This window comes from Leptonychotes weddellii, chromosome 5 (assembly GCF_054177405.1).
Source record: "Leptonychotes weddellii isolate Sample4059 chromosome 5, ASM5417740v2, whole genome shotgun sequence".
NCBI lineage: Eukaryota > Metazoa > Chordata > Mammalia > Carnivora > Phocidae > Leptonychotes > Leptonychotes weddellii.
This window is the reverse complement of record NC_138373.1, coordinates 136,374,176-136,396,149: the sequence shown is the minus strand read 5'-3', so window position 1 is coordinate 136,396,149 and position 21,974 is coordinate 136,374,176. Positions and strand designations below refer to the sequence as shown.

The 21,974-nt window shown below is 36.9% G+C and overlaps 1 protein-coding gene across 7 annotated transcripts in view; it reads left to right on the top strand.

Annotated features, from left to right (window-relative positions):
* The window catches only part of CEP83 (centrosomal protein 83), a 148,938-nt gene that overhangs the window by 77,311 nt on the left and 49,653 nt on the right, over nucleotides 1–21,974 (top strand). For 6 of the 7 annotated variants that reach the window (XM_081822204.1, XM_081822205.1, XM_081822200.1 and 3 more), the window contains 5 exons: nucleotides 4,569–4,820; nucleotides 7,365–7,500; nucleotides 17,346–17,456; nucleotides 18,920–19,064; nucleotides 19,178–19,327. In XM_081822204.1, coding sequence (XP_081678330.1) covers nucleotides 4,569–4,820; nucleotides 7,365–7,500; nucleotides 17,346–17,456; nucleotides 18,920–19,064; nucleotides 19,178–19,327 — 794 coding nt within the window. Of the gene's footprint in view, nucleotides 1–4,568; nucleotides 4,821–7,364; nucleotides 7,501–17,341; nucleotides 17,457–18,919; nucleotides 19,065–19,177; nucleotides 19,328–21,974 lie in introns of all 7 variants that reach the window. The other variant, XM_081822203.1, reaches the window with a different exon arrangement.

Genomic DNA, 21,974 nt, shown 5'->3' with positions numbered 1-21,974 from the left:
TAAATATTCAAATATTAGTTAAAAGAAGTAGAAGTGGCTATATTAATATCAGATAAAGTAGACTTCAAAGCAAAGAAAAATGCCAGAGGTAGAAGATTATATATAATTATAAAAAATGTCAGTCCATCATGAAGACAAGAATACTAAATGTGTATGAACCAAATAGAACTGCAAAATATGTGAAGCAAAAACTGATAGAACTAAGAGGAGAAATAGATGAATCCGTAATTATTGTTGGAGATTTGACATCCTTGTTTCAACAATTGATAGAAAAATTAGAAAATCAGGGAGGATCTAGAACTCAACAACACCATTAACCAGAAAAATCTAATTGATATTTATAGAACACTCAACCCAACAAGAGCACCTAAACATATTTTTTTCAAGTGGCTACTGAATATATACCAAAACAGGCTATATCCTGGGCCATAAAATAAACCTCTACAGATTTATAAAAATTGAGATTATACAGAGTGAGTTCTCTAACCACAACAGAATCAAACTAGAAATCAGTATCAGAAAGGTAGTAGAGAAATCCTCAAACAGTTGGAAATGAAATGACACACCTCAAATAATTCATGAGTCAAAGAGGAAATTTCAATGAAAACATATTAATCAAAAATAATTTTAAAAAATTCATTAGCCTGAATGAAAATGTAACGTGTTAAAATATTCAGGATACAGCTAAAGCAGTGCTGAGAGAAAATGTATGGCATTAAATGCATTCATTAGAAAAGAGGAGAAAAACATCAAATTAGTACTCTAAGCTCCCACCTTAAGAACCTAGAAAAAGAGGATCAAAATAAACACAAATAAGGAGAGGGAAGGAAATAAGAAAGATAAGAGTAGAAACAATGAAATTGAAAACAGAATCAGTGAAGCAAAGAGCTATTCTTTGAAAGGATTAATAAAATTGACAAACCTCTAGCAAGACTGCCAAAAAAGAGGGAAGACACAGATTACCTATATCAGGAATGAAACAGAGTATCACTACAGATCTTGCAGACATCAAAAGGATAATAAAGAAATCGGGTGAACAACTCTACCCAAACAAATTTGTCAAACATAGATGAAATGGATCAAAAGGCAGATACTACTGTAACTCACCCCATATGAAATAAATCATGTGAATAGCCATATAACTATTAAGAAAACTGAATTCATATTGAAAAACTGACCAAAGAATGGTGTCACTGGAGAATTCTTTTTTTTTTTTTTTTTTTAAGATTTTATTTATATGACAGAGAGAGACACAGTGAAAGAGGGAACACAAGCAGAGGGAGTGGGAGAGGGAGAAGCAGGCTTCCCGCGGAGCAGGGAGCCCGATGCGGGGCTCGATCCCAGGACCCTGGGATCATGACCTGAGCCGAAGGCAGACGCTTAACGACTGAGCCACTCAGGTGCCCCTGTCACTGGAGAATTCTATGAAGTGTTTAGAGAGGAATGAAAACCAGTTCTATACAGTGTCTTTCAGGAAATAGAAGAGGAGAGGGATGTTACCAGGTGGGGAAACTGGACAAAGGGTACACAGAAACTCTATTTTTTACAATTGCATATGAACCTACCATCATCGAAAAATAAAGTTTAATTAAAAAGGGGGGGGGGCGCCTAGGTGGTGCAGTCAGTTAAGCAACCAACTCTTGGTTTCAGCTGAGGTCATGATCTCAGGGTCATGAGATCGAGCCCACGTCAGCCTCCTCGCTCAGCTGGAGTCTGCTTGAGATTTTTCTCTCCCTCTCCCTCTGCCCCTCCTGCTTGTGCACTCTCTCTCTCTCAAATCTTAAAGATAAACAGAAAAAAAGTTATTTTCTGCAGAAGAACAAAGGTAAGAATGACAACAGATTTCCTTTTGGAAATACAAGCCCAAAGACAGTAGAGAAATACCTTTAAAATATTAAAAGCAACAACGACAACAAGTTAGGCTGTTTGATTCCAGAGCCTGTACTCTCAGCCATTTCTCTATGCTGCATCCTAAAGATAATAAAAACAGAGATGGATGGAGCAATTACATATACCACTTTCTCCTTTTGTGTGCCTGGGGAGTTAGAATGGTACGCCCATCCTTTGAAAAGAAGATAAACAACAACTATTCCTAGTCCTGGATTTGTTTCTTGTTTCTGTTGTTTCCTTTACTTCATCAATCTTTTAAAAGTAAAATTGGTTAATAAATCATGTTTGCTGTCAAATAAGCTTATGTTCAAGAAGAGAATAAAGTAAATATAGAGGTAACTGTAATACAGGCAAATTTGGCTAAATGTCATAAAGTAGAAATTCAGACAAAGCCTTTGGGAAATTTAGAGCAAGGATTGAGAGTACAACAAATTACGGGTATCAAGGAAGATTGCTTGTGAATCTGATTGAGAGTGGAGGAAGAGGGAAGAGCTGAGGATGTCCGAGATCTGTGTCCTGATGACTGGGCCGAGAGCAGTGTCATCGTGGTGGTTAAATAGAAGTTCTTGGATAGCACAGGTTTTGTGATTATTTGCTTGTCGGCTAGGTTCTGTAATGTATCCTTACTACCTAGAACAGTGCTGGGTACATAATAAGTACTCAGTATTTGTTACATGAATGAGTAAACAGAGAAATTAGAAGGCAGCCATCACCAGATTTTGTAAGAATGATTTGATGGTGAGCTCTAGTTGGAGAGTTATAAATGTGGAATCTAATCCTCACTACACCATTAGCCAGGTCTGACCATAGTTTCAGCTACCACTCCAGCTGTCACACAGATGGCTCTCAAAACTACTGGAGAGAGCAAAAATATAGGAAACATGCTGATGAAGAACATTAGCTGTCTGACCCCATATGTAAAATGAAGAGGACAAGAGAAATGATTGTTAGTAAGTGCAATTTTATGTCTAGTGCACTTAGCTCAGCATTTGGTCCATTGTACTTAATACAGGGCACCATTGTCTGAACTTGAGTTACACATGGGCTCCTGACCTAGATGAGCCACCACACCTCTAATATAGCACATTAAAACTGTGTTTGAGTTACCTCATGCAAAAAGCTAAATGGTATTTTAAAGATACCCAGCCTAAGACCTTCATTTTAATTTGTGCCAAAGTGAAAAAGTAACTTGCACAAAGTCACACAGCTAGCTGAAGGAAACAAAATATGGAGGGGAAAAAGGTATTCAGGGACCAGATATGGGGCTAATGTTTACATGTAAAGAGTGGGAGGAAAAATAGGAGAGAGACACTAATTACTTGGGCTTGACACTGACTTTTACAGCTGCCTCCTATAATGAATTTTATTTTCTGGAAAAAAATGATATTTGCCTGCTAGATAGCTCTACCTTTCCCATTGACATCTTTATTTCAACATGTCTAAAACCAAACTGGAATCACTACATGTTAAAACTGAAAAAGAGTTTTGAGGGTTTCCATTCTAAACTCTCATTTTACAGAAGAGGAAAACATTCTGTACTGGGGTGGAGATCTCACCCTTCTTAGATTCATTTATAGCAACATGAGCCATCATTCATCTCTTGGGTCACTTTTGCCTAGGTTGCAGAGCATTACTTAAAGTCCTTTTGGCTTAGAGTGATCCTTCTAAGCTCATCCTGGCTAGTTTTTAAGAGCAGTGGGTTTTTGTTTTGTTGCTGTTTTTTGTTTTTTCATTTTTCTCTTTTTATTTTTTTTCTTCAAACAGCTGAATCCTTTAAGTTGAATCATATGAAGAAACCCCATATGTAAAAAGAAACTAACAAGAGGAGGTGCCCTGGTTAGCTAAGATATGGTGGTGGTTGGGGAGATCAGGAAAGGGAAAGGAAGAATTTTACTCTGATAACTTGGCGCTAGGGGTGAGGGTCCTCCGGAGTGCCCCTGAGGTTAGGAAGCAGTTTGAAACTCACTGATTTGGAGGCATGTGGGATCCGGGAGTGGTGGTTGGCACGAATGAGAAGGTTGGTGGTGTTTCTCCTCATCAAGTTCCCCCGTGACTTCCACGTACCCTGGAGTAATGATTTTTAGTTCTTTTTGAATCTAAGAAGTAAGAATGAGGCCATCAGTGCAACTAGGGTCTTAATAAACTCCCAGCTATCATTTAAAAACTCTCATCAGTCACATTTGTAGTTATTTACCCAGACAAGCAGCTTTTTTGTGAATTAAGTGGCTTGGAATAGATAATTTTAATAGTATAGACATAGCCCAAGAATTATTGTCACATGAGGAAAAGCTTAGCAGCAATCAGCATATTGATCTTGCATAAACCGCTATAATGTTCTGATGAATTGTAAAATACTTGACACATTTTTAATTGTTTTTCTAGTATTATTTATAATTTTGGATTTTAGTCAGCAACTGATGAAGCCCTGTTTTAGACACCATGGGGAGATAGAAGGAAAATAGGCCAAGGTCCTTGCCCTCACATTTGAGTCATGCTGAGTGCAGAATGAAGAACGTGACATTTTAGGTTTTTTTCCTTTGTACTTGATTTCACCACCTGAGCTTTCTTTTTTATATTGTGTAATTTTTAATTTTAATTTACTGACTTGTACAAAAGCATATTCACAACTGAAAATTCAATAATTTAAGGTTCTGTGCTTTCTTTCAAATTATTATTAGATTGCAAGCCTGGAGAAAGATAAAGAAGAACTACTTAATCAACTGCTTAAGGTTGATCCCCCAGGAGAAAGCAAACGAACGGAGCTACTTGCTCGAGAGAATGTCCATTTGTGTCAGAAATTAAAAGGTTTAGAGGCTGAAGTAGCAGAATTAAGGGCTGAAAAAGAGAATTCTGGTGCTCAGGTAGAAAATGCCCAAAGAATTCAGGTGCGGCAGTTGGCTGAGATGCAGGCTACAGTCAGATCCCTGGAGGTAAGATTTTAATTGCTTCCCAGTAGAGTATGGCATGCTTTTTTAAAAGTGCAATTGACAAGCCTTTGATTTTTAGACCATAAATGTATGCTCACCAATCTAATGCTGATGTATTTGAGAGTCCCAAGAGTATATATATTCTTTTTGTAAAGAAGGAAGCTATTGATTCATAAGCAGTAGCTATGCTGCCATATTTACAAAGGGATTATTTATTCTTTGGGAGAATGAATTAACCCTTGAAGTGCCAGAAAGTAGAATATGCCAAATTTTCAAAATTTGAGCTCTGAGGATTAAAGTCCTCTCAAACCAGAAAAAACAGTTTCTTCCTAGATAGTTATTTCCTTTCATGGGATTCAGGATATTAAAATCATAAATCTTGTTTAAATAAAAATACCATACTTTTATATCTTATGATAGTTTCTTGCTGGAGTAATACAATTCAACTTGGTGCTAATGTATATAAGCCTTTAGTGAAATATCTCCCTGAGTTCATTAGAGAAAGATAAGAGCTGGGAGAGGTAGGCTGGTACTCCTAGAGGTATTCTCTGAAAATTCTTGGTTTCCATTGTTGGAGAGGAAAACCTTTTTCTTTATCCTCCTAGGTTCACAGGTTGGAAGTTGTGAATTAAACTGACAAAAGACAGATTAACAAGAGAAAAAATATTTATTTGTGTTTGTGTACAGGAGTTCACAGAAAAATGTGGCTACAAGTGGTAGTTAGAATTTGGGGCTTACATACCACCTTAATAGAGAAAGGAGAGGGGGAGAAAGGGCACTTACAGGAACACAAATGACTTTTAGGAAAGATAAATGGGCCTTTAGGAAAATAGATGGGAGATATGACAGTTTTGTGACAATGTGTAGGTGATTTCTTATCCTGGTACTGATTTCTTCCTTGATAGGAGTCAGTCTTCCCTGGCTATGAAACCCCAGGGGAGGGGATTTATAATTCTTTTTGGAGGCTCTGCTTTTTGGCAGCTAAGAGAAGTTCAGGGAAAAACCTTTTCCTGTGTCTATTGAATCAAATGCCTTCAGCTCAAAATAATTTTTATGCCACTGTGGCATATTCTGCATCCCTTAACCATCTTGTTTAGGTGTGCTTACTTTTCCTAGTTCTTAGTGTCTAACACGTAACAGATATACCAGTTTAATTATTTTGATTTATTTTGAGCAATCCAGAGAGAGAGAAAGAAGTGTGTGTGTGTGTGTGTGTGTGTGTGTGTGTGTGTGTGTTAGAATAGTTGTGAAATGATTAGAGTTGTAGGGAAATTAGTGGGCACCTAGCAAAATAATGATTTTTTTTTTTTTAGCCAACAGACTGGGGTATAGGGAGCACATTGATATGTTTTGAAGCATAGAAGTCACCTTTTTATTTTTGGATGAAGCCTTTGACAGTATTTACTGGTTTCCTGAAGTAAAGTTGTATCATTGGACCTTAGACATGAGGCAGTTCAGAATGGTACTGTTACGTTGCTACCCTCCCATCCTTAATGTATTAATAGTGACAGAATAAGTGGGATGAATGCAGTTGAATATAGCATATGATCCCAATGCAAAGCTTTTCATTGAGGTCATTTAGAGTGATGATTTTCAGGACAGGTTGAATGATTACAAAAGGTGGGAGGTTCCTTTGTGACATTTTCAAAATAGCCTGTAGTTAATTTTATCATTTGTCAGATGAAATGAAAAGAAGCATTCCTTTCTTTGATTTTTTTGGCTGTCATTGTGCCCAAAGAGTATCATTTTGTATGTGAGGAAAATAGCTTTTTTCTGAATTATTTGTTGAATATATTCTTAATCATATTTAAGATATATAGGAAATGAGATCTTATAAAACTGTACTTATTCTGAAATGTCAAACATTTTAATTTTAACTATTTTGAGTAGAAATTTATTTTTAAAAAGCATTTAGTTTTCACTTTCTAATGAAAGAGTACTATGAGTGTTACCAACCAGAAATTTTCTCGACAATTTAAAGACTTAAGAAATCTTTATGATATGTTGGGTTCAAGAGCTATTGAGCTCTTTGTTCATACTTCCAGAGTCTCCAGATTAGTTGAGGATTTTGAATTTTTAAATCTCTTGTTTTTATTTTTTAATCTGCCTTGATTTTCACATTTTTAGTTCTCACTTATTATTACAAATGAACCCTTTCTTCTACTTTCTATTATACTTTTGTATTTCTCTTATGCATTGAAACCCCCAAAAATGTTTGCTTCAAATTGTGTCAACAATAAGAGTAAATAGGTATCAAATGAGTGCATTAGGTACTCTCTTTCATGAGAGAAGTGTATGTGTTTTGTTTTGTTGGTGGCTGTTGATATGTCGTTTGTCCAGAGACTGTTGTTGCATATTTCTTGGAGCAAATATCTTTCGTTTGAATTCTACCAGTTACTTTGAGAAAACTCTTGTTGCTTTGGTACATGTTAATATTGTTGAGGTTTTGAATAATTTGGAGTAGTATGATTATACATATATTTAAAATAGTGCTTATTTTTATATAATTATAAAAATTATGAATAAAAAATTTTTTTTTAATACAAGGCTGAAAAGCAGTCAGCTAAACTACAGGCTGAACGCTTGGAAAAAGAGCTACAATCAAGCAGTGAACAAAATACTGTTCTAATCAGTAAATTGCATAAAGCTGAGCGGGAAATAAATACGTTGACCAGTAAAGTAAGTCATTTTAATGTTTCTACTTCATTCTTTAGAATGCTTGATATTGCATAATGACAAATTTTGTATTCAAATTGTTTACTTCTCTATATTGAAATCTTTATCCTATCATTCTGCCTTCCAAATATATATAGAAACTGATGAGTTTTTATTGCCTTTACTGTGACTACTCTTGTCCAAGCCATGATTTCTCTAGGTTCAATTTTTACAGTAGCCTCCTAACTCTCTACCTATTCAGAGCTCTGCATGATCTGGCCTCTGCAGTCTTTCCAGAGCCATCACAGTCCATTTTCCCTCCTGTTCACTTTGCTTCAGCCTTACTGGCCTTCTTCTCACTCTTACTTAAATCTGTCCTAGGGCCTTTGCACTTGCCTGCTGACATGGTCTTCCCTCAGATCCATATAGCTTGCTTTCTTGCCTCTTTTTTCAGAGGCCTTCCTTGTTTACACATATAAAATACCATCTTCCCTCTTCCTGCCTCACTGTCTGTCTTCTTTACCTGCTTTATTTTTCTTCATAGCTCTTAACAGCATTTGATATATTTATATTTGTTTATTTTTTGTCTCTTCTCTTCTCTCCCACCCCCCTTCCTTCAACCAAATAGAAGCTTTTTTTTTTAAATAAATTATGTTTTATTAGATAATGACAGCTATTTTTTTTTATTCTTATGTTAATCCCCATACATTACATCATTAGTAACCAAATAGAAGCTTTAAGAACAGGGACATTGCTTTTATTACTCCTTGTACCTCCGTCTCCTGCAACAGTGCTGACACACAACAGGCACTCTATAAATACTTGTTAAATGAGTATTTTAATAACAGCAGCATGGGGTGCATTTATGTTATTTTTATGTTATTTTTTAAAAGATTTTTTTTTTTTTATTTATTTGAGAGAGAGAGAATGAGAGACAGAGAGCACGAGAGGGAAGAGGGTCAGAGGGAGAAGCAGACTCCCCGCCGAGCCGGGAGCCCGACGTGGGACTCGATCCTGGGACTCCAGGATCATGACCTGAGCCGAAGGCAGTTGCTTAACCAACTGAGCCACCCAGGCGCCCCTATGTTATTTTTTGAAAGATTATTTATTTTAGAGAGAGAGAGTGTGTGTGAGAAAGAGGAGGGGAGGGCAGAGGGAGAGAGAGAATCTCCAGCAGACTCCCCGCTGAGCATGGAGCCCGACACAGGGCTCGATCCCAGGATCCCCAAGATCACGATCTGAGCTGAAATCCAGAGCCATCAACTTAACTGACTAAGCTACCCAAGTGCTCCTACGTTATTTTTAAAAGAATATATATAATGGTGTGCACATCTTTTATATACCAAGTTTTCTCAGGAACTTACAGTTTTTCCCCTTCACATGCTCTCTATATAAGGAATCTGGTAACCAGAAATAGAGCAATGATAAAAGTATTCTGTAGAAAACTGTAGTGAATAACAATATCCTCTCTGGAGTCAAGACAGACTAGATTCAAATTCCATTTATTTTCCTTAGTAGCTGTGAGACCTTGAGCAATTTACTTTCTCTCTGAAAATTTTAGTGTTTTTCTTTATAAGCAGACTAATATCTACCTTATAGATTATGGCAAAATTAAATGCAATATTATGCATAAAGCACTTTGCATAAGGTCTAGTAGATAATTACCCAAATATTAGCTATTACTAATGGTAGTACTTGGGGGCATCTTCAAGATCTTGGAAATAAGTTTGGTTTCTGAATCAGTGGAATCAATTATTTTCCATCAGAGCAGAGTTATGTAAAATTACCTTGAAAAACAAAATGGCTCCCAGACCAGAAGGAACTTACTGTAGCATAGTAGAAATGAACTTATCTAAAGGAGTAATGTAGTCATCATAAATTCCTTGGCCAAGGAATTACTGGAGAGGACTTAGGCAGTGTTCATGACAGAGAGAAGATAGAGTTTTAGTCAGTAGAATGTAAGTATTCTGTCCCATTGGAGAGATAATTCTTACTGTGGGAAGGAATACACCAATCTGTTTTTTGTTTTTTTTTTAAAGATTTTATTTATTTATTTGAGAGAGAGAATGAGACAGAGAGAGAGAGCATGAGAGGGGGGAGGATCAGAGGGAGAAGCAGACTCCCTGCTGAGCAGGGAGTCCGATGCGGGACTCGATCCTGGGACTCCAGGATCATGACCTGAGCCGAAGGCAGTCGCTTAACCAACTGAGCTACCCAGGCGCCCCAACACCAATCTGTTTTAAATGGTGAGCATGAAACTATCATTTCATTTCATTCCATTTTTCTGATTGTATGATCACCAAACAACTTTCTGTTATTTGACTTCCCATATAATTTTGTCTACAGGGAGAGAATGCACACTGGTCCTTCAGACTTAGAGTGTTCTATTCTCCATTATAGTTTTTTTCTCACAGTTCTGATTTTATAGACCAATCTTTGTAAACTTTATTAATGTGAGTGCAGCCTTAAGAGTGGTGATTTCTGTGTCAGAAAGGCCATAAGCCATAATACTATATGTATTAGATGCCACCCTTGGGAGATAGTCTACCCAGTTTTTTCCATGGCAAACACATACTCTTTTATGTTTGCAGATTCTGTCTCTAGTGACATTAAAAATTTTTGTTTGAATTTTTATACTTTACAGTTTACAAAGTGGTTTTGTAGCCAGTGTATCATTTAATTCATTAGACATGGCTGACACTAGAAAGAATAAGTGAAAATTAGGCAAGAAGGGGGTGCCTGGGTGGCTCAGTCATTAAGCGTCTGCCTTCAGCTCAGGTCATGATCCCAGGGTCCTGGGATCGAGCCCCGCATCGGGCTCCCTGCTCGGCAGGAAGCCTGCTTCTCCCTCTCCAAGTCCCCCTGCTGTGTTCCCTCTCTCGCTGTCTCTCTCTGTCAAATAAATAAATAAAATCTTTAAAAAAAAAAAAAGAAAGAAAGAAAATTAGGCAAGAAGATTTTTAATTGTTGAAATACTTTTATTCAAATGTCTTCTAGTCTAGCTTATAGGTTGAGACTAAGATGTATTTAGAAATTAAAAACTCATCTTGGAGGAGGTAATGAAGTACAATAGAAAAGTCCATGGACTTGGAATCAGATAAATCTGTCTTTTGATCCTGACTCATTTATCTCACTCATTACCTGTGTGACTTCTGATTTGCTTAAATTTTAAGTGGGAACAATGCCTATCTCTTACAGGATTTTTCTAAGATTAAAGATGGTATTGGGGCGCCTGGGTGGCTCAGTCGTTAAGCGTCTGCCTTCGGCTCAGGTTATGATCCCAGGGTCCTGGGATCGAGCCCCACATCGGGCTCTCTGCTCGGCCGGGAGCCTGCTTCTCCCTCTCCCACTCCCCCTGCTTGTGTTCCCTCTTTAGCTGTCTCTCTCTCTCTCTGTCAAATAAATAAAATAAAACTCTTTAAAAAAAAAAAAAAGATGGTATTGAATGCAGTAAATAGTAGCCTATGATGAAAATAAAGGCAACAGTTTTACACTGGTGTTATCCTTAAATGAGAAAATGATATACATAAAGACACTGGCCTTTGAGCCCATTGACTAGTTCCATTCCTCACTATATCGATAACTGTGTGTAGAACTTTAAGCAAGTTTCCTCATAGATGAAATGAAACATTGTTCTAGCTCGTCCCTAGCAACTCATCCAGCCTACTAGGATTGTATAAATCCTATTGGAAAATAAATTAATAATTTAATTGCTTCCTGATTAACCTAAGTAGATTATTTATACATTCAAATGTATACATATTGAGAGAGATATACTGAGTTCCTACAATGATAGAGTATACAAAGAAATAGAGTATACCAAGAAGTAAATTCAGGAAGTTCTCTTATGCCTTTCTTCCATTTCTGGTATTGCTAAGAGTTACCTAATTTTAAGTGCACACTTGGTTTTTTGCATATAAATGGCATATTAAAAACCACCTTCAGCTTTAGACAAACCAAGTTTTCATTTGGAATCATGCATGTAAAAAGGTTTCATTGGAAGGATAAATTTTAAAATGATATTTCAAACATGATTGTCACAGTTTTCTTTGCAACTTGAAATTTTCATCAATATTTTGCAGCTCTAGCAAATGGTTGTTTGCAATGCAAAGGAGCACCTGGGATGTATTTGTCTAAGTTATTCAAATTTGTAAATGTTTGTCATGTTTTTGAACAGAATTATGACAGTGTGATTCGCAGTGTCTTGGATTAAAAAGTATTACCAAAGATGGCCTGAAAATGGTGACCTTAAAGATACTTAACATTCAGGTTGCCAGGGTGGCTCAGTTGTTAAGTGTCTGCCTTCCGCTCAGGTCATGATCCCAGGGTCCTGGGATTGAGCCCCGCGTCGGGTTCCCTGCTCAGTGGGAAGCCTGCTTCTCCCTTTCCCACTCCCCTGCTTGCATTCCCTCTCTCGCTGTGTCTCTCTCTGTCAAATAAATAAATAAAATCTTTAAAAAAAAAAAAGATGCTTAACATTCAATGAGATAAATTCTAGGTACCTCAGGAAGTGTTTGATCTTTAAAACTCCAATAAAATATGCAGTTTAAGGAAATCTTCCCACTCAGATATCCTTATTAGCTACATTAATGGGGTCATACCGTCTCAGACCTTTGAAAAAGATCAGAGTTTAAGTACTGTCTCTTCAGAATTTGTGTCAAGAGCTTCTTGAGTAATACATTTTACCTTTCTTGCTTACATATATTGTTTTCTTGCATGTTTGTGTATATGTGTATGTGTAATTTAACAGATTCTGAACCCTTGTAAAATGCCTAATATTGCTATTTTTTATGTTTCTTAAACTTAGTAGCACTAGGTAGTACTTTCTGGATACTTGCTTCTGTTATGTCAAAAGCATAAAGCAAATTGGCAACATGAAGGCCAAAATGGAAAATGTATTGTGAAAAAAAAAAAAAAAGAGAAACAGGGTACCTTGGCCCATGCAACATTTTAACATTATACATTTTGTTTAGGAAATGATCTCTAGCTCTCCTAGGAATTTGAGGCCTGATCACAAAAAAGGTGAAGAACCAGGGATCTAGAGTCAGAAAGAAAAGTTTATTGTGACTAGTTGGGATTTGGTTCAGATTACTTATAGAAAGTGCTACTGTTTGTCATAGTTTAGTAATAAAATTCCTGTAAGTTTTTCATTTTTAATAAATCCTTTTAATATATTTTTAGGAAGTTAACAATTACTGTAAGTGCATTCATTATTTTAGGATTATAGAAATTTGGCACTATAGGAAAACTGAAACTCCTATAGGTTCATAGATGAGTAAATTCAAATGCAGTGAGGACAAACACTTTGAGCATATACCACTAGTTTAATAATAAAAGTAGGCCTGAAGTCAGACTTTACTTGTTTGACTTCCTGTCTACTGTTCTTTCAGTTTCAATAATTATATTTGAGTTGAAAAATATTTTCTCAGGTTGAAATGAATTAAGAAATAGGTTTTTTATATATTTCGTAGTTCTTGTTGAAATGAATCAAGTTTTTGCAAAATAAGATGGCTCTAATTTTCCACCTCATATTTAGAGAAGCTGTGGTGTGGTTTGTTAATTGTTATGTCATTCTTAACCTTTTACAGCTAGTATATAATAGCAGGTTATAATTTCATTTGTTATAGAAATTGGATTTTCATTGTAGTTGTATTTCTTCAAAATTTTAAAACATTTATAGTGTAAATTCTGTCTGTCCATGAAATTATAATGTAGTAGAGTCCAATCCACAGAAAGGTTAAGTTGTTAAAATAAATAACAGTTTCTTAGCTGCTTTCATGTAGTTAAACATTGTTCTGTGAGACTTGCTTTCAGAAATGTTTAAAACTGCAAAGCTGGTATCAGCACAAGGTATTCATTTTATGTAGTGTCATTTATTTTTTTATTTTTGGGGGGGTTCCTTTTTTTAATTTAAATTCAATTAATTAACATATAGTGTGTTAGTTTCAGAGGTAGAGTTCAGTGATTCATCAGTTGCATAGAACACCCAGTGCTCATTCCATCACTTGCCCTCCTTCATGCCCATCACCCAGTTACCCCATCCCCCCCACCTACCTCCCCTCCAGCAACCCTCAGTTTTTCTTTTTTTTTTTTAAAGATTTTATTTATTTGCGAGAGAGAGAATGAGAGACAGAGAGCATGAGAGGGAGGAGGGTCAGAGGGAGAAGCAGACTCCCTGCTGAGCAGGGAGCCCGATGTGGGACTCTATCCCGGGACTCCAGGATCATGACCTGAGCCGAAGGCAGTCACTTAACCAACTGAGCCACCCAGGCACCCCCCTCAGTTTCTTTCCTATAGTTAAGAGTCTCGTATGGTTTTTCTCCCTCTCTGATTTCATCTTGTTTTATTCTTCCCAGGTTTGTTTGGTTTTTTTACTAACCAGAATCATGCTGTATGTATTGTTCTTTGATGTGCTTGTTGGTGATGTTCTCAGCCTAGCACACTCCTTTTATCCATTCTATATTCCACAGAAATAATGTCACTGTTTGGGTTGCTTCATTCTGCTGTTATAATTATGCCCACTTTTGTGCACAAACTTGAGCACAGGGGCTGGAATTTGAGGGGAAGAGTGCCAGTTTGAGCCCTTGGCAGTCTGAGGTGAAGGCGTGTTGACTTGGCATTGAGCAGGTGACAGGCCGTGCATGCTGACTCGGGCAGGAGGGCGGCTGGACTGTGGATTTGGGACCCACAGGCCGATGGCATCATGTGTGACAGGGACATGGCTGGTTTTGCTTTTAACTTTTATTTTTCTGGGACACTCCATCTCCTTCTATTCTAAATGAAAGCCTTGCTGGATAGAGTATTCTTGGCTGTAGATTTTTTTCCTTTTAGCAGTTGGAATTATCATGCCGCTGTCTTCTGGCTTGCAGAGTTTCTGCTGAAAAACCCATGATAGCCGTATGGGGTTTCCCTTGTATGTCACTGCTTTCCTTTCTCTTGCTGCTTTTAAAATTCTCTCTTTATCACTACTTTTGGCCATCTTATTTACTTTGTGTCTTGGTGCAGACCTCTTTGGATTGGTTTTGTTGGGGGCTCTCTGTGCCTCCTGGATTCTGGATTTCTTTTTCATTCCCCAGATTCAGGAAGTTTTGAACTTTCAATTATTTCTTCAGCCAGATCTTCTGCCCTCTTTTCTTGCTCTTCTCCTTCTGGGAGCCCTATCATGCAACTGTTATGCTTGACAGTGTCGCTGAGTTCCCTGGGTCTATTCTCATTTTGCGTATTTTTTTCCCCTCTCATCTGCTCAGCTTGATTACTCTTTCCTGCAGGTGGCTGATCCGTTCTTCTTCCTCTTGTTTGCTACTTATTCCAGGTGGTCTATTTTTATTTCCATTTACTGAGTCCAGTAGCTCTAATTGGTGCTTTTTTACATCTCCTATCTCTTGGTGGAGGGTCTCATGAAGGTTCTGCACTCTTTTCTCAAGTCCAGTGAGTATCTTTATGAGCATTACTTTAAATTCTCTATCAGACATATTACTTATCTCCATTTCGCTTAGATCTCCTGCTCTGATTTTGTTCCACTCTTTCATTTGGGACATATTCCTCTGTCTCCTCATTCTGTCTGTTGCTGTGTCTGTTTTTCTGTGTTAGGAAAGTCAGCTGTGTCTCCTGCACTTGAAAGTAGTGGCTTTGTGAAGAAGAGGTCCTGCAGCGCAGTGTCTCCTTTTCATCAGAAAATGGTGCTTCACGGGGTGTCTCCTATACGTGTGTTGCTACAAGGTGTCCTACCATTTTGGCTGGGATGTGTTTGCCTTCAGTCTGGCCTGCGATGGCTCTCTGCCTGTTGTGAGTAGAGTCTGGTGCCTGTGGTGTTAGTGAGCCGGTCTGGGGCTGCCTTGGGCTTGAGTTGAGTCAGACCAGGTGTTGGCCAGAGATGAAGTACCACCAAACTACAGGCACTTTCCCTGTGTTGTCCCCTGAGAAGCTTTTGTTGGTGGGTGGGGCCTGCAATCAGACCATCTGCCTGCCCCCAGCGCACTGCTGGGGTCACAGTCAGACTGGCGTGTGGTTATCTTCCCTGCTCCCTGGAGCAGGACTCACTTTGGAGTGGTGCCGGTCCTTGTTTGGGCCGCGCACACACTGCCAGGCTTGTGGCACCGCTTTGATCGGATCTTGCCAAGAGCGATCGGAGGGGGTGGATCTGCTTTGCTATGGCCTTTTGTCTACGTCGGGCTGCGGGGAGTCTGTTCTACCAGTTTTCCGGTTGTTTTCTGGGTTATTTATGCCGATGTGGGTGCTCTCCAGGTGGCCACGTGGCAAGAGGTGAGCCCAGGGTCGTCCTACTCCGCCATCTTCCCAGCAGCCTCTGTAGTGTCATTTAAAAATCTCTAAGTTTATTTGGAAGCAAAGCATGCATCTTAAATGTGGTTAGCAGTACAAAGGCAGCAGAGTACTTGCTTTTCTGTTGTTCTTTAAGTGAGGATTTTGACCAAACCCTTCCTTACATGTTTTTAAGACCTTTCATGGATGGAGTCTCTTTTGGTAAGACACTTCTATTTCTCATCCTTCCCCTCTTTGGCTCTAGGAGCTCTTTCTCATTTGTTTCTATCTCCCATCTTCAGTTTTTATAGATTTCTGTTGCATTCAAGGATATTATCCTCTTCCCTCCTGTTCCCATCATCTTACATTTTACATATTTGGCTTGTATATATTTGTGGTTTTCTACTCTAATTTCATTGTTTTATGCATCAGTATGTCAGAGTACAGGTTTATCTAATTTTTATATCTGTATTGGTTAAATCCTCATTAGAGGATTAACTGTAGGACTAACTTTAGAAGCACCTTACCAAAAGGAAAGGAAATGGAAAATATTAGAGGGTAGTGCAGATAACTGGAGAGATTAAGCTTTTTTGTTTGCTTCTGTAACCCCAGCTCCTACAACTGTGCTGGGGCACATAATAGGTACTCAGTAAATATTTATCCAATGAATGAATACTACTCATGAACTAGAATCATTCAACTTGTCTCAGAGAAAACTAAAAATTAGTCTGTGATTGGTTAATTATATGGAAAATATTGACAGTTGTTTCCATTCACTCAGGGCTTTAAAAGAATCAGGTTTGGGCAGTAAAAGTTTAAATTAGATTCATATGTTTTATACTCATTCTTCCCACTGCCGCCGCCGCCACACACACACACACACACACACACACACACACACACACTCTCTCTCTCTCTCTCTCTCTCTCTCTCTCTCTCTCTCACACACACTTCAATTGATTCTTCCTTCTTGCCCACTTGGTCAATCCTTTGCCTCTTAATTGGTGTCTTTACCTTCAGTTTCTTAATCTTAATTTGCAATTAGAGTTAATTTTCTGAAACAAAGTTGATTGTGTCCCCTTCAGTAGCTAACAGGATACGCAGCCCTTTTGTACGGCATATAAAGTTTCTTCTCTGCCAGTCTACAGATTTCCTGCCTTCCTCTGTTCTAACACATTGCTCATTGTTTCTTGCAGGCATACTGTGTGATGTTATGCCTTGATAACATTTTATGTGCTGTTCCTTATATCTAGAATGCCTTCTTGTCACCAGCACTTTTTTTTAAAGGGAGGTTTCAGGCTTTTTTCTCTGAAGATGTGTCCGTCGTTGACTATTGGATTTTAGGTACTTGCAGTTAAGCCTTTTAAGGCAAGATTAAGCCAGATGATCCCAGCCAGATATTTGTAAAGAAATAACTCAATTCTGTTAGGAAAAGGCTGTTTTCTTGGTACCAAATACTGTTCAAGGCCCTGAAGCACCTTCCCATTGGAAGGTACTTACACTGTGTACTCTGCTACCAAAACGTTTTCTCATTTCTACTGATGTTTTTGGGTAAGCAGTTAATGGCAAGAAAATGACCTATAGTAATTTCAATTTCTAATTATCAACAGGTAGAAGAACTTAAACATTCAAACAAACTAGAAATAACAGACATCAAACTGGAGGCAGCAAGAGCTAAGAGTGAGCTAGAAAGAGAAAGGAATAAGATTCAGAGTGAACTGGATGGTAATATATGATTTCCCATGCTTTTTACTATTATTTTTACATACAAACAAATTATTAAAATAAATCAAACTGAATTTTTATTTCCAGATTTTCAGCCTAATTGAATTTTAATTTGAGAGCACATATGGATTATTTTTATTTGTGTTGAATGTTCATTTTGTGATGTGTCTTTTTAAAAAAAATCTTATGTTTATGTCAGTTATTTGATTAATACATAAATTAAGTGAAACTTTACAAATGGGATTTCATACTTTCTGGGTTTATAGTTGTGAATCTATTTAGATCATGTGATTATTAGTCCCAGACCATTTTAAGACTTAAGAAAGTAAGGAAGATAGGTGGATCCCCAGCCCAGTTTTTGTTTTTATGTAAACAGTAGGCTAGTTATTGGGCCTATTTTTAAGCTCCAGTGTAGTCTTAGAATGTTCTTCTCATCAAGATTCCTCAGAATTATATTATTTCTGATTTTTCTTAAGAGGTGTTTAAGCTACCTTTGGCCTGTAACTGTCCTCAAGTTGGTCTTTAGTTGACCTGGCCTATGTAGTTTCAGACAGAGCTTATGATGAATTACTGTTTTCATCATTAATCTCTACTTGATGTTGATTCATGAATTTCTATAGACTTAGGGAGTAACTTTTCAAGGGACTTAAAGAGTTTATGATCTAGTTATGCGTTCTTTTTAAATTTTGTGTTAGATATGAATTTTAGTTATTTCATCTGCAAAATACTTGCCATATCAATATAAGGAAAATTTGTGAATTCATTGGATAAACTTGAAAGTTTCCAATTTATATTTCTTTTTTTTTTTTTTGTTAAGATTTTATTTATTTATTTGAAATAGAGCGAGAGCATGAGCTGAGAGAGGGAGAGGGAGAAGCAGGCTCCCCACTGAGCAGGGAGCCTGATGCGGGGCTTGCTTGATCCCAGGACCCTGGGATCATGACCTGACCTGAAGGCTCCCGACTTAACTGACTGAGCCACTCAGGCGCCCCTCCAATTTATATTTCCATTGGAAATATATAACACATCTGCTAGAATGATAGGTTTTGATGGGTTCTATGATTTTATTCACTCTACTTCCAGCCAGCTTTATGATGATGCTGTCTGTGGGGCTAAGGTTACAAAACCCTTTTAGAAGTGAAGTAAGTATTTATATCTCTTTGGATATCACCTGGGTTGATGTCCCCAGCTCTCAAGAGTCAAGTGAGTAAATGTATGTAGTCTTTTATTAAAGCATTTGTATATGTATGCTAAATAAAATAATGACAGAATAGTTAATTCTGAGTTTTAGTCGGTTTCATTCTTGAAAGGTTTATCAGTAATGTATAGATCTTTGAGAATACATATCCAGACTTTCTACGCTTTTTTAGTTGTCTTACGAGTTTATGGATGCTTGCTGTTACGATTTTTTCAGCTTAATAACACCGAATACAGCATATCTTTTTCCTTAAAAAAAATATTAGGATTACAGTCAGACAATGAAATTCTCAAGTCGGCTGTTGAACACCACAAAGCTCTCCTAGTAGGAAAGGATCGTGAATTAATACGTAAAGTACAAGCTGCCAAGGAAGAAGGTTATCAAAAACTTGTGGTATTACAAGATGAAAAGTAAGTACTTAATTACCTTATTTTGTGTTCAATCTCCTTGCAAATGAAAATATTTTGCTGTCATATCATCCTCATTGTAGTTCTTGTAACATAATTATCATCTGTTGTTTTAGGATAGAACTTGAGAACAGATTAGCGGATTTAGAGAAAATGAAAGTGGAACATGATGTCTGGAGGCAATCTGAAAAGGATCAGTGTGAAGAGAAATTGCGGGCTTCACAGATGGCAGAAGAGTTGGCCAGAAAGGAACTTCAGAGTATTAGGTTATATATGCATGTATATATTTTAAACTTCATTTTGAAATAATTTCAGAGGTAACAAAACATTGTAAAATTCCCACATGGTCTTCACCGAGATCTTTATAAAGATTGACATCTTACATGACCATATTACAAAGTCAAAGCTAAGATACTAACATTAATATAATCAGGAAATAAATATTAGTGTTATCAAACCTATAGACTTTATTCAAATTTTACCAATTGTCCTACTGATACCGTTTTTCTGGTCCAAGATCCAGTCCAGAATCATACATTGCCTTTCCTTGAAGAGTGCTGACCAGTTATTTTTGTAGCTTGTCCCTCAATTTGAGTTTGTCTTAAATTCTTTATGATTAAATTCAGGTTGTATATTTTTAGCAAAAATAATACCAGAGTCAAAGTCATGTGTCCTCAGTGCATTATATTAGGAGGTATATTATTTGTCCCCTTACTGGTGATGTTCACTTTGATCATTTGGTTAAGGTGGTGTTGGCCAGATTTTTCCAGTATAAAATGACTTTTTTTCTCTTTGTGATATATAATTATCTTATGGGGAAATACTTTGAGACTATGTAAATTTTCTCATCATACTTTCTCATCATACATTCTTCCACTACTCTTAGCACCCAGTGGCCAAATCTGAGCAAAGAAATAAGTTGTAATAAAAGGTTATAATCCATAGGATAAAATAAAAATCTGTGTGTCCAGATGATATAATGTATAATATTTAGAGAGAAGGAAAGCTCTTTTCAGGAGAATTCCAACTAATAAACGTAGAAAGAATGATGGAAATAGGAAAAGATCATTTGGCAAACACTATAGTAGAAATGATAGGCATGATGTCGAAAATTTTCAAAGGTTTTCAGCGTCTCTGGAGACAATCATAATTTTTCCACTCTTATACTGTTAATATTGTGTGTTAATGGATTTCTTAATCTTGAACCAACTTAACTTCTGGAATAATTATCTGTTTATTTTATAGAAAACAGTCTATTAAAGCTCTCTGTCTCTATTGGGATCAATTTTTATAATCTGTGTTTTCATATGAAATTATTTCATCTTGGTTTTCAAATTTGTCTGCATAGAGATCTGCAGAATAGTTTTTATTTTTCAATTTGTTCTGTTTCAGTGCTTACTTTCCCTGGAGCCATTTCTTATTTGTATATGTGCTTTCTTCCTCTCTTTGTTAATCTAGTCAGCTAGTGCTTTGTTGATTTTATTCTTTTTATTGTGATAAAATATACATTACAGAATTCACTATTTTAATCATTTTAAGCGTACGTTTCAGTATTTTTTAAATTAGGAATTTGATTTATGGAGTCAATTGTTTTTCTTTTTCCTACCTCATTAATTTCTACTCTCTTCTTTCTGTGTTTTTCTGCCATTAAAAAGTTTTTATAGTTTTATTAGTGTTTAGCATACATAAAATAAAATTCATCCATTTAAATAATGTGCAGCTTGATGCTTTTTGGTAATTGTATAAAGTTTTGTAATCATCACCACATTAAAAGCATAGAACAGTTCTATTACCCTAAAAGTTTCCCCATGTCTATTTGCAGTTGACCTCTCCTCTGATCCCCAGCCTTAGGCACCCCCAGATTTATCCATGTTGTTGCATATATCAGTAGTTCATTCCTTTCTATTGCTGATTAATATTCCATTGAATGGATGTAACATTTGTTTATTCATTTTCCTTTTGATGGACAGATATTTGGGTTATTAGTTTGGGGCTATTATGATTAATGTTGCTATGAACATTCATGTACAAGTCTTTGGGCATACATTTTTATTTCTCTTGGTTAAATGTCTAGGAATGACATTTCTTTTTTTTTAAAGATTTTATTTATTTATTTGAGAGAGAGAATGAGAGACAGCACAAGAGGGAAGAGAGTCAGAGGGAGAAGCAGACGCCCTGCTGAGCAGGGAGCCCGATGCGGGACTTGATCCCGGGACTCCAGGATCATGACCTGAGCCGAAGGCAGTCGCTTAACCAACTGAGCCACCCAGGCGCCCTAGGAATGACATTTCTGAGTGATGACATATAGCAATACTGTTTTATAACATATATAGCAAAACTGTTTTACAAAGTAGTTATGCTGTTTTGCATTCCTGTAGCAACGTATGAGAGTTCCCCTATGACAATTCCATATGATTCACACATCTTAACTGACATTTGTTATTGTCTGTCTTTTTAACTTAACCCTAGAAGATGTGGAGTAATATATCATTGTGGTCTTAATTTGATTTTCCCCAATGGCTAATGTTGGTTAGCATCTTGTAATGTGGTTTTTTGAAGTATTCGTCCAAATATTTTGCCCATATTTAAAATTGGGAAATTATTTTCATATTGAGTTGTAACAGCTCTTTATTTTGCAACAAGCCCCTTGTCTGTGGATTGCTTTGTTTAATTGTGTCTATTGAAAGCAAAATTTATTTTGATGTCTATTTTATCATTTTTTTTCTAGTTTGTTTTGTGTGTGTGTGGTTTTTTTTTTAATTTTTAAAAAACTTATTTAAGTGATCTTTATGCCCCACATGGGATTTGAACTCACGACCCTGAGGTCAAGTTGCATGCTCTATGGACTGAGCCCTCCAGCCACCCCTTTTGTGTGTTCTCTTTAAAAGAAAGCTTTGCCTAATCTTGTGTTAC